General features: G+C 47.0%; 5 protein-coding genes across 5 annotated transcripts; 1 reads left to right on the top strand and 4 right to left on the bottom strand.

The window, feature by feature from the left end:
• Positions 1-10: 10 nt before the first annotated feature.
• On the top strand, positions 11-694 carry LCP9604111_5752 (mitochondrial fission 1 protein; the record flags this gene model as incomplete). Its single annotated transcript, XM_039073597.1, has 4 exons — positions 11-26; positions 100-118; positions 191-284; positions 365-694. 4 exons carry the CDS (start codon positions 11-13, stop codon positions 692-694), a joined length of 459 nt encoding a protein of 152 aa, XP_038928263.1.
• Positions 695-1063: 369 nt separating this feature from the next.
• On the bottom strand, positions 1064-1783 carry LCP9604111_5751 (beta-class carbonic anhydrase; the record flags this gene model as incomplete). Its single annotated transcript, XM_039073596.1, has 4 exons — positions 1064-1294; positions 1380-1519; positions 1584-1621; positions 1698-1783. The coding sequence occupies 4 exons, from the start codon at positions 1781-1783 to the stop codon at positions 1064-1066; spliced, it is 495 nt and encodes a 164-aa protein (XP_038928262.1).
• Positions 1784-2170: 387 nt separating this feature from the next.
• On the bottom strand, positions 2171-3617 carry LCP9604111_5750 (putative aminotransferase family protein (LolT); the record flags this gene model as incomplete). The annotated part of the gene is made up of 2 exons (XM_039073595.1): positions 2171-2861; positions 2938-3617. 2 exons carry the CDS (start codon positions 3615-3617, stop codon positions 2171-2173), a joined length of 1371 nt encoding a protein of 456 aa, XP_038928261.1.
• An 831-nt stretch (positions 3618-4448) lies between these two features.
• On the bottom strand, positions 4449-5730 carry LCP9604111_5749 (bZIP transcription factor; the record flags this gene model as incomplete). The annotated part of the gene is made up of 3 exons (XM_039073593.1): positions 4449-4573; positions 4626-5586; positions 5650-5730. The coding sequence occupies 3 exons, from the start codon at positions 5728-5730 to the stop codon at positions 4449-4451; spliced, it is 1167 nt and encodes a 388-aa protein (XP_038928260.1).
• Positions 5731-6689: 959 nt separating this feature from the next.
• LCP9604111_5748 (glycoside hydrolase family 16 protein) lies at positions 6690-9905 on the bottom strand (the record flags this gene model as incomplete). The annotated part of the gene is made up of 7 exons (XM_039073592.1): positions 6690-7160; positions 7224-7543; positions 7674-7704; positions 8674-8690; positions 8756-9142; positions 9205-9765; positions 9815-9905. 7 exons carry the CDS (start codon positions 9903-9905, stop codon positions 6690-6692), a joined length of 1878 nt encoding a protein of 625 aa, XP_038928259.1.
• Between the last annotated feature and the right edge of the window lie 3032 nt (positions 9906-12937).

Genomic DNA, 12937 nt, shown 5'->3' with positions numbered 1-12937 from the left:
ATATCTCGCCATGTCCAATCTTCCATGTAGGTGGTTCCGACCGATTGCCTGATGCCTGATGTTTGAAGACTGACTTGCTGACTTGTTATGTCACTCCAGACGCTGCTGATGCGGAAAGGTTTGTTTTCTGCGGAAACTCCGAAAGAAAATATCGGAATCGTCCGAACTGACTTGACTATCACCGACACAGTCCCTTGAAACCCGCGGAGCTACAGGTCCTGAGAGCCCAATACGAGAAAGAAGGCGACTATGTCGGGATCCAGACAAAGTTCAACTACGCATGGGTATCGTTTATCCAGTCCTGATCAGGTGTGCCCGCGCTGACCGGTGTTCCCCGCCTATGCGGGGTTGGCATTGACTATAGGGTCTGATCAAATCCAACATCCGTTCCGAACAGCAAGAAGGCGTTCGCTTGCTTTCAGAGATCTTCCGTGGAGCTCCGGAGCGACGACGCGAATGCCTCTATTATCTAGCCCTCGGCAACTTCAAGCTAGGGAACTACGGCGAAGCCCGCCGATACAACGATTTGCTCCTGGAGAAGGAGCCCGCAAACCTCCAGGCTGCCAGCCTTGGGTCGCTCATCGATGATAAAGTCGCCAAGGAGGGTCTGGTAGGCGTCGCGATTGTTAGTGGCTTGGCTCTCGTCGCGGGTATCGTTGGTAGTCTGGTGATCAAGGGAGCCAGAAGACGATAAACACCTGTTGAGGATTGGCAGGCCATGACAGCCTAAAGGGTGTCCGTCTAGAGTATAACCACTTTGTATATTTTTCGTGTGGGATCTGATTCCTTGGCCATTGGCGATCTTTTTATTGTCGGAGCATCCGAGGGCGTTATATCTTTTTCTCTACTCTTTGTCTCTCTCTCTCTCTCTTTCTCTTTTTAAGCCATAAGTATAGTTGTGGTATGCTACATACTTGCCAAAATTGTACATGACCCAGGATTCATCTCATACATGCATAGCCCTAGGTTCGGTCTAGTAGCACAGGAATTTGGTCACATTTATAGATTGCTGCTAGTATATATCTTAGCATCGAAGGTCAGAAAATGTCGATTGTGTCAATCACTAATTCTCTTTAACCCGAACAATCTTTCCAGTCTCAACTTCATACACATAGCCTGTGATAGGAACATCCAAGACAAGAGGACTATCCTTCAATATCTTAATGTCATCCCGAACACTCTGCTCGACATCCTTGAAAGCCAAAAACGCAATATGATCGGCGTTCTGGTGTAGATCCGCACGGATCTTATCTTTGAGTTCCTCGTCGGTAAAAGTGAGCATTCCACAGTTTGTCTAAAGGTAATCAGCAATTGGTCCAAAAGTTGACAAGATGCAAGCCAGGGTCTAGGCTTAGTCTTGGTTTGTAGGGGTTGCGTACATGATGCACGATAACGATCTCGCGGGTGCCAAGCAGCTGCTGCGAGATGATGACGCTGCGCAGTGCATCTGTGGCTCTGCCGCCGGCATTGCGGATTACATGGACATCGCCTTCTTCAAGACCGAGGGCGCGAGCGGGATCTTTAGGATACTTAGGTGTGAGTATCATCCATCAGAAGTCAGAAGTACTGCGGAGTATACGGACCGAGGCGCGCATCCATGCAAGCCACCACGGCTGTCTTTCTGAAATACAGTCAGATGTGTCTTTTGCAGGGGACCGGGGTAAAAGTTGGAGTTAGAATGAGCGTCATCGACGTACCGCTGTGGGGGTAGCTGCAGGTCGCCCTTGGTGAAGGATGCGGCGTATTTGGCATTGGCTGCTTCGAATTCCTTTGCGACAGACATGATGGTTTCAGTATACTTCAAATAGATTAATTTAGAGGACCTTGGGGTTTGAGAATTGATATTTAAAGAACCCGGAGACCCCGCAAAGGTGTGATATGGCGAAAGAAAGGCAACATATTCTACCAATGCTTGGATGGCGCAATAATCTTCAGTCCCTGTTTTCTGTCCTAATTTGGTCTGAAGAATCTTTAGTTCACTCGACATTTGCCCTGTCTGAACTTGTAAGGCTAGCCCTAAAAAGGACTACTCCTACACCTGTTGTAGGCAGTATCGCCACCCTAGATTTGACCTAATTATGACTGCTGGCTGCAATATAAGCGTGGTTATGAACGTCTCTAGTGATTGTTGCAATTGTTGCAACTTAATCAATGCTAAATATAGACAATATCAAGCCTTGAACTCCTTCTTCGCAACCCGTTCAGAAAGCTCACGCAAGACAACCCCAACAGATTCAAAATCACTTGTCTCCAAGTAAGTCTGGCCACTCAGACGAGTCCATAGCCAAGGGCCATGGTGGAAGACTGGCAGGAAAGTGTTGTGTTCGTCCGTCAACTGCGTCTGGATCCAAGCAGCTGCCTTAGGAGCTTCTTCCTCAGACAACACAACCAAAGCGGTTTTGTCGGAGGATTCCTCATTTCCGGCAGAAGCAACAGCAATAGGCAACCGGACTGTAGTCATGGCACACTGGCGCATACGGCTCTCCTGTCCAGGCTTCAGATCAGGTTCTTGCAAGACATCGGTACCGAGAGCGGCAGCAACAGCGTCTGCGCCTTCATTTGCGACACGTTGGGTGTAGGCAATAATAGCATCCTCGCCTCCGCAGACTTCAGCGCGGAATTTCAACGCTGCTGCGACGCAAATGTACGCGGAGTCATCAGTGGTGGCGACGAACTCGAAGAGTTGCTCAAAGGCAGTCTTTGTCACGGGAGCGTTCGGGTCCTGCAGCACCGAGGCGTTAATCGCGGGAGAAGCCGGGGCTGGGATAAATCCCCAAGATGTTGGCAAGGTGGTGCGCATAAGATGCTGGTTACGTCGTGGAACGTAGAGGACTGCACAGCTGCGGGGTGTGTAGAGCCATCTTTATGAAGCCGAGTCAATATTTGTAATTTTGCTGAAGTTATTGGAAAGGATAGAATACTGGGGATAGTTCATACTTGTGACAATTTGATACCAGGAAGTCAGGCTGTAGCTTCTCCATATCGAGATGGATATTTCCAATGCCGTGCGCAGCATCGATGACGCTCAAAATACCCTCTTCACGGCAGATTGCAGTAATCCGTTCAAAAGGGAAGCGCACACCCGGATTGCTGACGATGGCATCGAAGACGCTGGCCCGGACTTTCAGTCCCTCTTCACGAGTTCGGCGAATCACCTCGCGGAAACGGCGTTCTAGCTCGTCTTCGGTGATGGGGAACTGGAAAGATACTTTCCGGGGCTGCAGAGAGCTATGCTCTTGGAGCGAGATAACACCCTTCTCAACAGCACCGTAGACGGGCTCAAAGTAAATAAGAGCCTCACCCGGTTGGAAATCCAAGTTATACAGTACCGTCGCTACGCCGGTAGTCGCATTTTTAACAAACACGCACTCCTCACGCCGAGCGTTGAGGAGCTTCGCGACAGCCTCACGAGCTTCGTCTAGATACTTCGCGTGGTATCGGCGGATGTATGGATCTGGCCGCACATCGGCGAGATCCATGAAGGCACGCTGTGCGTCCTTAACCGGAATCGGATGGGCACCAAATGACCCATGGTTCAGGTTCTTATAGGCAGGATCGAACAGCCAGTGCTTCAGCATCGGCTTGCCGAATGGAGTTGATTGAGTTGTCGCGGTCATAATGTTGAGGGAATGCAAGAAATGCTAGTCGGATAAGTTCGGAACACCGCAACTTCAACGGGAAGAACAGAATTTAAACACAAAAACCGAGGCGCAATGACTCAAGTTGGCTCTGTGATGACTTTATCACTGCTTCAAATATCGAGAGGTCTGATCCTTTAAGGTGAGTCACGCCGAGCCAATGACGACTGCGAAGACGACCCCTCCTGCGATGCTAACCGGAGATCCACATGTCACCGAAGGGCGTAAAAGTGGAAAATTGCTTGGAAAGCTGAGATGGAGGATGCGCATGAGATAAGTATGCTAATTTTCATTGCTCAACACGATTCCATAGTAGTTTTTGGGGACCGCGATCGAAAAAATAGTCATTCTATAGTAGTTCATCCCAATACAATTGTAACATTCGCACTATGTTGAGTAGATTGAAGGTCCAAGAGCTTGAAGGTGCTAGAAGGTAATCTATAAGTCTATACTCCGTAGGTTAGGTCATTTCTAATTCACTTCGTATCAACCAGGAACCAAGGAAGAGAAACGAGAAGACCAATATGTATCATGATTCCTGAGATGATACGACCAACTTCAATGGTATAGATGGCTTCCTGATCATGACCTCTTGCTAGAAATCTCAGGAATGCCCAATTTCAACAAGGGGCATATATTATCATCGCAGCTATCATACGACACGCTTGGCGACCGACTCGTGCACTTGAGGGTGCTAGTGACCACTGCTCTACCATGGTAGGATGATCTAATGTGACCAACTGGATGCACGAGTGGGACATTCTTCTGGGAAGTTGGGGCGTGCATTATATTTTACAGGTACAAATGGTGTTATAAATCACAAAGATTCTCGAAATCCCACGGCACATTCATCGTTGCCAGACGAAGAGCCCTTTCAACGCTCTGTCGTCGGAATGCCGGTCCATTCCCAACGCATATGGCTTCTTTTGCAAGGGCTACAGTGGCATTAGTGGACTGCTTCAAGACATGCCGTTCCCAAATACTCACATTTGATGAAGGTCGTCATATCAATTGATGGCGAGACAGAGTATTCAAGACGGCCAGAGGAATCAGGCATGTTCTCAAAGATCGCTCTCTTGTCGCGCAGGTATCCTTGCACTCCGATGGCGTCCAGCCACTCACCGGAAGCTGATTCGAGCGCGATTTGCCATATTTTAGACGAGACCTGGAGTTGTTCGTTCGTGAATGTGTTCATATTGGACTGAAGGGCGTGAAGCACATTAGCCTTGTGATCCGTCAAGGCACCGGTCTTGTCCTGAATGACATCGGAAAAGCCTGAGATCATACGATTGCGTTCTGGCAGACTCAGAACAGACCCGAAGATATGCGGGACTGCGGGGCTGTTTGGATTGTCGATGAGAAGGCGATATCCGCCCTGACAGCAAGTTCGGACTAGACGTTGTGCGATATTCCACTGCCTGTCAGGCACTATATTACTAGAGAGGAGATCTAGTGTTGAAGGGGAGTTCGATAATGGCGGAGTGATATGAGGAAATTGAACAGTGGGTGATGACATGGCGAGGTCGAATGGAAGGATAGATTGACTTTGATATGGTGGAGTAGGAGGGCCGGGCCAGCCCATAGCGGCTGATCGTATTATATCCTCGGCATCGGTCGAAGCTTCTGAATATGCGGCTGAATTATTATTTGTGGCTTGAGAGTCTTTTGCGGCCCGAACGAGGGTGAGGGCTCCCTCAGTCGGATCATCACTCCCGGCCTTCGCAAGCGACACGCATTGCTGAGTTATGGTTTGAAGAGCCGATGCGATATGTGGATATTGTGAAAGAAGTTGCTCTTCTATAAGAAGACTACTGAAGGAGAGGAAAGACTGGCTGATATTCTCGATGCCGGTTTCTAATTCGTGTACGCGATTCTGGAGGTTACCGATCGTGGTCTCCTTTCTTTTGCGATATGCCTGCTGCGCGAGCCGGAGTTGTTTGCGACGTCTCTATAAATTAATGATTATAAGCATACATATGCGCTTGGCTTGGAGCGTTGGGATATGACCCACCTCTGGTACTTCTTGATCATCGGTCACAGTTCGCGGACGGCCGCGTTTGCGACCACTCGGTTTAGCTGTGTCATCGCCCATTGTCCGGAATTAGATATGAGAAGATCGTATCTCGGTTTCTATTGAAATGGTGCAGCACTTGGAGTTTGTAAGAAGCATGACAAATGCAGAGGCGATGGGATGATTATATGACTAGCCGAGGCATCGGGATGTTGAATAATCGAAAAATCAAGTGGATTCCCAGCGGCGGAGGCGGTTAGATGACATAAGACGTTGGCGATCGACGGAGCCATAAATACTCAGGTATATTGAAGGCTTCTATTGGTCAATTGACATTATCAATCACGATGGACCCACTTTCCTCTCCTTAATTCATACTACAACATACAACAGTCTACTTTTTTACATGTTAGATATTTACAACGTATCGATAGGAAGATATAACAACTCTAATAATCACGTTGGGGCTAGATATTGGCATGTCGGAGTATAGGATACTCAATCTCGAATCAAGTTCGAAAGAAAGCGGCGACTCGTGAGAAAGACCCTCCTTGTTAGATGCGCCCTGCAGACGAAGTCCATATTATCACTCATGTATCTAGTAAATTGGAAGATATTTCGATGACTGGAGATATATTAGGGCAGTCAGAATTAGTAGATCATTTAGCTTGTCACGATCATCAATTGCGATATATTCTAGGTCTTGACTCACACAAACGAGATATTTTAGGGAAAGCATTGCCCAGGTGGGGTGCTCGACATATGTCAGTCTAACAGATTAAAAGAAGTGACAAAGAAGAAAGTTTTAGATGGCTAATATTATCTAGGCTCTCTGAAAAACCGTACCGCTGCACTTCTTACCCATCGCACCCACCATACACTTGACCTCTCCATCCATGTTAGACCTATCAGAAAGCAAACTAGGTCAAATTGCGCTATACTGTCCAGTTGAACTCAAGCGAAAGTACTGTACAATCTCTCGCAAACACGATACAACAATTGTTGAGAGAATGTAGATATAAGAGGCTGCATTAGCTTCCTTACTCCTCACCCATATCCTCGCTGTATGCATATTCGCTAGTAATATCCCCGTCATCCCCGTTTTCGTCATCCGCATCATTGCCAAGGATGTACTCGTTGTAGATAGACTCGCTGTAGGTGTACTCGCTGGAGGTATCCGCGCTGTATGTGTGCTCACTGTGGGTAAGCCCACTGTAGGGGGACTCTGAGGTCGCTTCCTCCGTATCCATATTCTCGTGATTCGAATCCTCCTCATCCGAATCCTCACCCGAATTCTCATCCGTGTCCTCCTCTGTGTCCTCCTCTGTGTCCTCCCCATCCGAATAATCACTAAATAAATCCTCATCCTCATCCACCTCCGACAGGGCCATGATTTTCTCAAACTCGATAGATTCCAAGTTTGGCAACTTTTCAGATAGAGCCTCAAAGCCCGCAATATAAATAATGGCTGGTATCTCAACTCGAAGATTCAACAACCTTGGGAAAAGCTTCTAGACGTACACAAGCAGCGGTTAGTTATATCCTACAGCAGAAGGATAGCTATTGAAACAAACCGGAATCCGACCAGTAAGATAGTCCCAGTGGTGAGGAAATAGTTGGATGGGCGCATTCCAACGTTCGATATAAAGTGTCCGGAGATTTGGCATATTTAAAGCTGGGGCACGGATACTCTCTTCGGTGCTCCAGCCGCGAAAGACTAGAGCAAGGTACAAAGTGTGTAAATTCGGGAAGACCAAATTTTCTAGAGCTGGTTGTACCACTGCTTCAGTCTTCTGGCTGTATGTTTTCACAGTTGCAACCTTCATAAGGTCGGCATACATCTGGCGTCGGTCCGGGGAGACTTTTACCATGACCTCGTCGAGGTGCATCCCACCTGATATTTCCATGGAGCCCCATAATATACGTATCGCTTCATGGAACCACGTCTTATTCACCAAGGCGCAATTCAAAACCCAACGTGGGCCATTCGATGTGTATTTGATCCAAACGAGGATTTCACTTACTATCTCTGGAAGAGCTAAAGCTCGATGGCCACTGAAAGTCACAATTTTATGGCTCATGTTGGAAAGGAGTCAGAACTGATATTGCGAAGGAAGAAGTAGAAAGGAATGATATAGTCACAAATGAAACTAAAGTGATGATGTTGTAAAGGATAGATCTCTCATCAGGAATTTCCTCCAATCTCACAGATGGCTCCGTGAAAGAACCATGGATCACATTTGTCTCCGGTTCCTGTTCTGATACGTAGGGAGTAAGTCTTCTCTTACTCCGTATCTCTTTTTGTTTCTTTGATTTCCGTGAGACCCTGGTCCATGCCTAATGTTTGTTTGAAATGCTTACAGTTGTCTATCTCATGATGGAGATTATTTGTATTTTACTTTTCTGTTTCAACCCCTCATCGTGATGATCCTATGAAGATAGAGTGTACTCCGTACCAAACTCAAAGCCCCGTTGCTATTTTGGGACAGAAATCTCAGACTATGCCTATTGTACCAGCAAGATCCTGTTATAGACGTAAGTTGCGTCTTTATCCTTTTTGAAATCGTACATATAATGATTCCCACATAGGTGAGAATTTTAACTGTTTGTATATATGGAGCAATAGGGCGTGTTAACAAAAGGACTAGTTATAGGTAGTCCAAGAAGCTATGAATGTATGTAGAGCACGCGTGTCTCATCAATCGGGTACTCCCATTTTGGCATCTATGAATGGTAAAGTAAAGTGTAAACAAGAAAAGAGGCTGCCTCTAACCACCCCAATGCTGCGGCTGTTTCGTTAGCCGTTGAAGTCATGGCTCATGTGTCATGTCCAATAAAAATATAAACCAACGCCGGGTCCAATGAAGTCATCAATAATAATACAAACGCTGAAGCGTTCAACCCAATAAAATAACACACTCAAAAGAGCGCACAAGATCCCTGCATATCAGGAGCTGGTGTGGTCCCGAAATCTCAACGCCAAAGCGGGAAAAGGCAACCGAATAAAAAGGCAATGCTGCTGACATAAAGCGGAAGGTAGACTGTGGGGGAAAGATTCGATATTAACGGACGAATCTAATCAGAAAGGATTCGGGGGATTGCTCACTCATTGAGTCTCCACCTGGTGGCTTGTTTTGACCGGAACCAGACTCCCAGTCATACTGGGATCCTGTCGACGAGGCCGAAGGAGAGTCGCTCGCTACCCAGGGCCAAACATTTGGGGTTACCCAGCTTGTGGTTTCTTTGTGGGTTCCACTCCAGGGAACTGGGACGCTGTCGACGGTCGCAGTAATTAAAGGTGCGGACTCGGTCGACGTGGGCTCAGCGGCTTTGTTGCCATTGACTTTGCCTCCTTCTGCAACAATTGACTCCCATGAGCCACTTGTGTCACCATATTTGTACGAAGTTCCGGTGGAGTAATCCGTCACGGTCATTGACTTCAGGTACATTTTGAAGGGGCCTTGGGTATAGTCTGTTTCACCACCAGCCCAGTCTGCACAAACACAAGCTGTTAGCAAGCACGATCCAAGTAATTTTCAGGACAGCCCCACTCACCAATTGTGCCCTGGGCATTGTTTGAATCACCGCCAGCCCACACACCGACCTTGATCATCATCGGGCTCTGTGGATACTGGTTGGTGTCTGCCGTCTCGGGTGTGAGAACACGGACAGTCTTGCCATCAATCGCCCACACAATCTGGGTGCTGGTCCAGTCGATGGAGAAAGTGTGAAATTCATCATGGTTTCCGGCATTATCGTGGTAGGCGCCACGGCTATATGAAGTGGTGTCTCCTTTGCCGAAGTAATTGGTTTGCACTTGAGCGTTGTTTCCGCCCAGCCACTCCCAGTCAATTTCGTCTAAATCGTCGGACTGCAGAACTGCACTGCTCACGATTCCCGTGCCTGCTGCTGCCTTGATAGTGCATTCCACGCGGCCGAACATGATGTACCAGCCGGACTGAATCAGCGGGCCATCACCCTGCTTCGAAATAGTGAAGGTGGCACCATTCGTTGAGTCATATGTGACGGATCCAGTGGACTTGAAAGCATCCGATGCACCACTTGTGAAATCGAACGTCTTGTCAGATTGGCCAAAGGCAGGATCAGCGGGACATGCTACTAGCTGTTAGTGACCTGCTGACACAACGGAAATTATGAGCCTCACTTTTCTTGGTCGGATTGCAATCCGTATAAGTCTGGGCCACGACCAGCGTGGAAGAGATCAGGCCTAAAGCCGCACCAAGAAAGAACCGCATGGTGGGCCAAGTCGAGTATAAACTATAAGTAATCGTTGACTATTATGCAATAATGAAGATGAGTTGTTGGAGTTGATACGAGATGGGTGACAGAGGAAGGAAGAAGGGCGAAAAGGAGATTTCCAAGTGAAGGGAGTACCCCGACGGTCTTAAGACAATCTGAGCAGGTGCCAGCCTCCTCTGTTTCCGTGCCTTCCCTTTCGGTCGATATGTGGGTCCCGGCTGTCATTGGGCCAATCACATCCATCCCCGGATCGAGATTGTACCAGCTACCGAGAGCTTCGCCACGTTGTCTCCATGGAGTTTACATGGAGTCATTCTATGTAGTCCCCCGTACATTCGACGGGTGTGCAGCTCAGATGCCAATGTGCAACAGTTCTAGTGTGCACTGCATGTACAATGACTATTTGTGTGACAAACATATTCGATTGGGTATTTCGATCGAGAATACGTACGGGGTACGGTCCGCACTCCATACTTATAACATATATATCCATTCGATGAGAATAGTCTCCTGAAAGAGCGGCAAGGCCCAAGCAAAACAACAGGCGGTAGGGGACACACGTATATTAGGACCCACAATCCCAGCCTCTCGAATTTACTCTTGCCTATTATTAGAGATGTGATCTCATGTTGAAGATTTTCTCTGCATGACAGTGATTCATAATCCGCCTCCATACGGAGCCCTTGTCTCCTATCCGAAACAAATATGTGCTAATACTAATCAATAGTCGTGATTCCAATGTTCGGGCCAGGGCTACCTACCATTGGGCAGCCATCTTTCATTAGTTCTAGCGGCCTGATGAATGATATGACTTGAACGACCAACCTGTAACTTTGACTTAATGGGCACTCTTTGCTGACCTAGATCTTGGTCGACATAAAGCCACCGATCTCAGTGGCGATCGATGCAAGGGCGATCCGTTGGGCACGGGAAAAACATAGACCAATGAGTCCTATTATGTTTCGCTAATGACTTTTTTCTTTGGCTAAGTATGAAAACCGGAAGAAGAAGGAAAAATCTTCACAAAAGCGAAAGACTACTGGTACATAAGACCGTGGGCCATAAGAGATGCCGTTTGAACTTACTGTAATCAGGATGGTCGGAGTATAGGGCTATCTTTAGGACGCAAACTTCTTGCGGTGAGAGTTGTTGATGAGCTTTCTAGGTTTTTTTACGCAATCAATTCTATGCTTTCAGCTACTCGCAACGTTGCTGAATAGATTTCAATATTCTCATCCGAAATTCTAACAATGTTTGACCTAATTGCCGGCTTTTCTGTGGGCACAGTCCTGTCGAAAAGACTATGACTACTACTCTTCAAACCGACATGAAATCAACACCAATTCCACAACCGAGGCTCGTGCAAATATCGAGTTAGGTCTAGCTATATCTTAGGTTCTAGATCAGGTGTGGTGTTAACATATAAAGTTCCGAGTGATTCGACGCGGGTTTGTAACACTGTCAGTTAACCATTTCGACTTTGAATAAGCGACAATGGGCACGGAAAAATCATGCTGCTCCACTCGTCTTGATCTGCAGGTGCCGTGGAATAGCGGTCTCCAGCGGATTGCTAGACCCACCTTTTAGTGTGTTGAATCATGAAACTGTTAGGAAGCTAGGCTATCCTACTTAAATTACATTGCTAGACTCTTACATTCATACCGAGTATGAGCTCGAAGATTATGCTAAGGTAGTGTCATGACCGCATGGACACACTTTCGACATTCCGCTGTTACTAGAATAGCAAGATGTAGATGAATGGTCTTGTCTAGGAACTGGCTTAGAGCGTAGAGAGCACACCCAGGAGATATAATGTATGTCTAGGGCTATCGTTTACGACTAGCAATATACCCTAAGAGCGTATTTGATATCTAGATATTTCCAAGGGAAAAAAAGCGTGCTTCATCTTCATTCGTTGCGCGATCGAGGTTACCCGAACTGGTTTTGATCTAGCCTACCTGTATCTCAGGGCTGTTCTAAGGGCAGGGCTATTATTTATACTACTGAAGCTCTGTGTACCATAATATCATAATCGATGGGTTTTGTTTCGTAAAATTATCCTATCCAAAGTACTCCATATCTTATAGCTGGAATGGATATATCACAGGCCGGATAGATTGCAACGAAGGGAAAATGAGCCGTGCAACGGTTGCAATGCACTTCTTGGCAATCCAAGCTATCACCTTCTAGTGAGGCCAAGATAAAATGAAAATATGAGTAAAACCGTGGAAATGCTACAAGGATTGTTTGTTACAGCCTCGATAACCTCGAGAGTGGAATCACCCCGGGGCGGGGATGACGGTCTAATGACTCGACTATACCCCGTAGAGGCCTATGCAATGAAAGTATGCCACACTTGTATGCTTTCCAGAGATTTTGGTTACTTTGTACAAGCTATTTGCGAGAAAATGCGAAAAAATAGAACAGAAGACTGTAAAAGTCAAGCAGAATAAAGACGGGGGAGCTCCACAGCCTAGCACGGACAGCATCACGGACCATACCCAATGAGAAAGGTTATATAGTATCTATAAAAAAGACCTCAAAGAGAAGAGGTGAACAAGGGAAGAAATAAAGAAATGGAAGGGAATACAAAGAATAGTTTCAACTACATGCACCTAGTCTTCAAGTAATCTAGTTACTAGTTTAGGGTGAAGATGTTCCCAAGGTATTCTCTCAAGCGAAGTTGTTGGCGCTAAGAGCCTCATGACTTCCGACGGCCCAGTACCCGAAGCTCACACAGGGTTATTCTTCCATCTCTCCCTTATTACATGAATCTCATGTCGAGCTTCGGTCCTTTTTGATTTTTTTAATAGGGATCTTGGCTTTGCTCTCGATCGTCATTACGTTGATCCGCCTTTGTCACGAGTCACGACTATCCCCACTCTCCTTCTTCCCCCCCCAATTAACCCTGGACCTCAATAATCACCCCGTACGCCTTGCCAGTATGCGCCCGGGTTGCCCTTAATCGCAATCACCTCCTAAGACCTCATGAAATAACGCCTCATTTTGACACTCGCGCCCGACGCTA

This window comes from Penicillium roqueforti (genome assembly GCF_015533775.1).
Source record: "Penicillium roqueforti strain LCP96 04111 chromosome Unknown scaffold_14, whole genome shotgun sequence".
Taxonomy (NCBI): domain Eukaryota; kingdom Fungi; phylum Ascomycota; class Eurotiomycetes; order Eurotiales; family Aspergillaceae; genus Penicillium; species Penicillium roqueforti.
The sequence above is the reverse complement of the archived record's forward strand: the minus strand, read 5'-3'. Positions and strand labels throughout refer to the sequence as shown.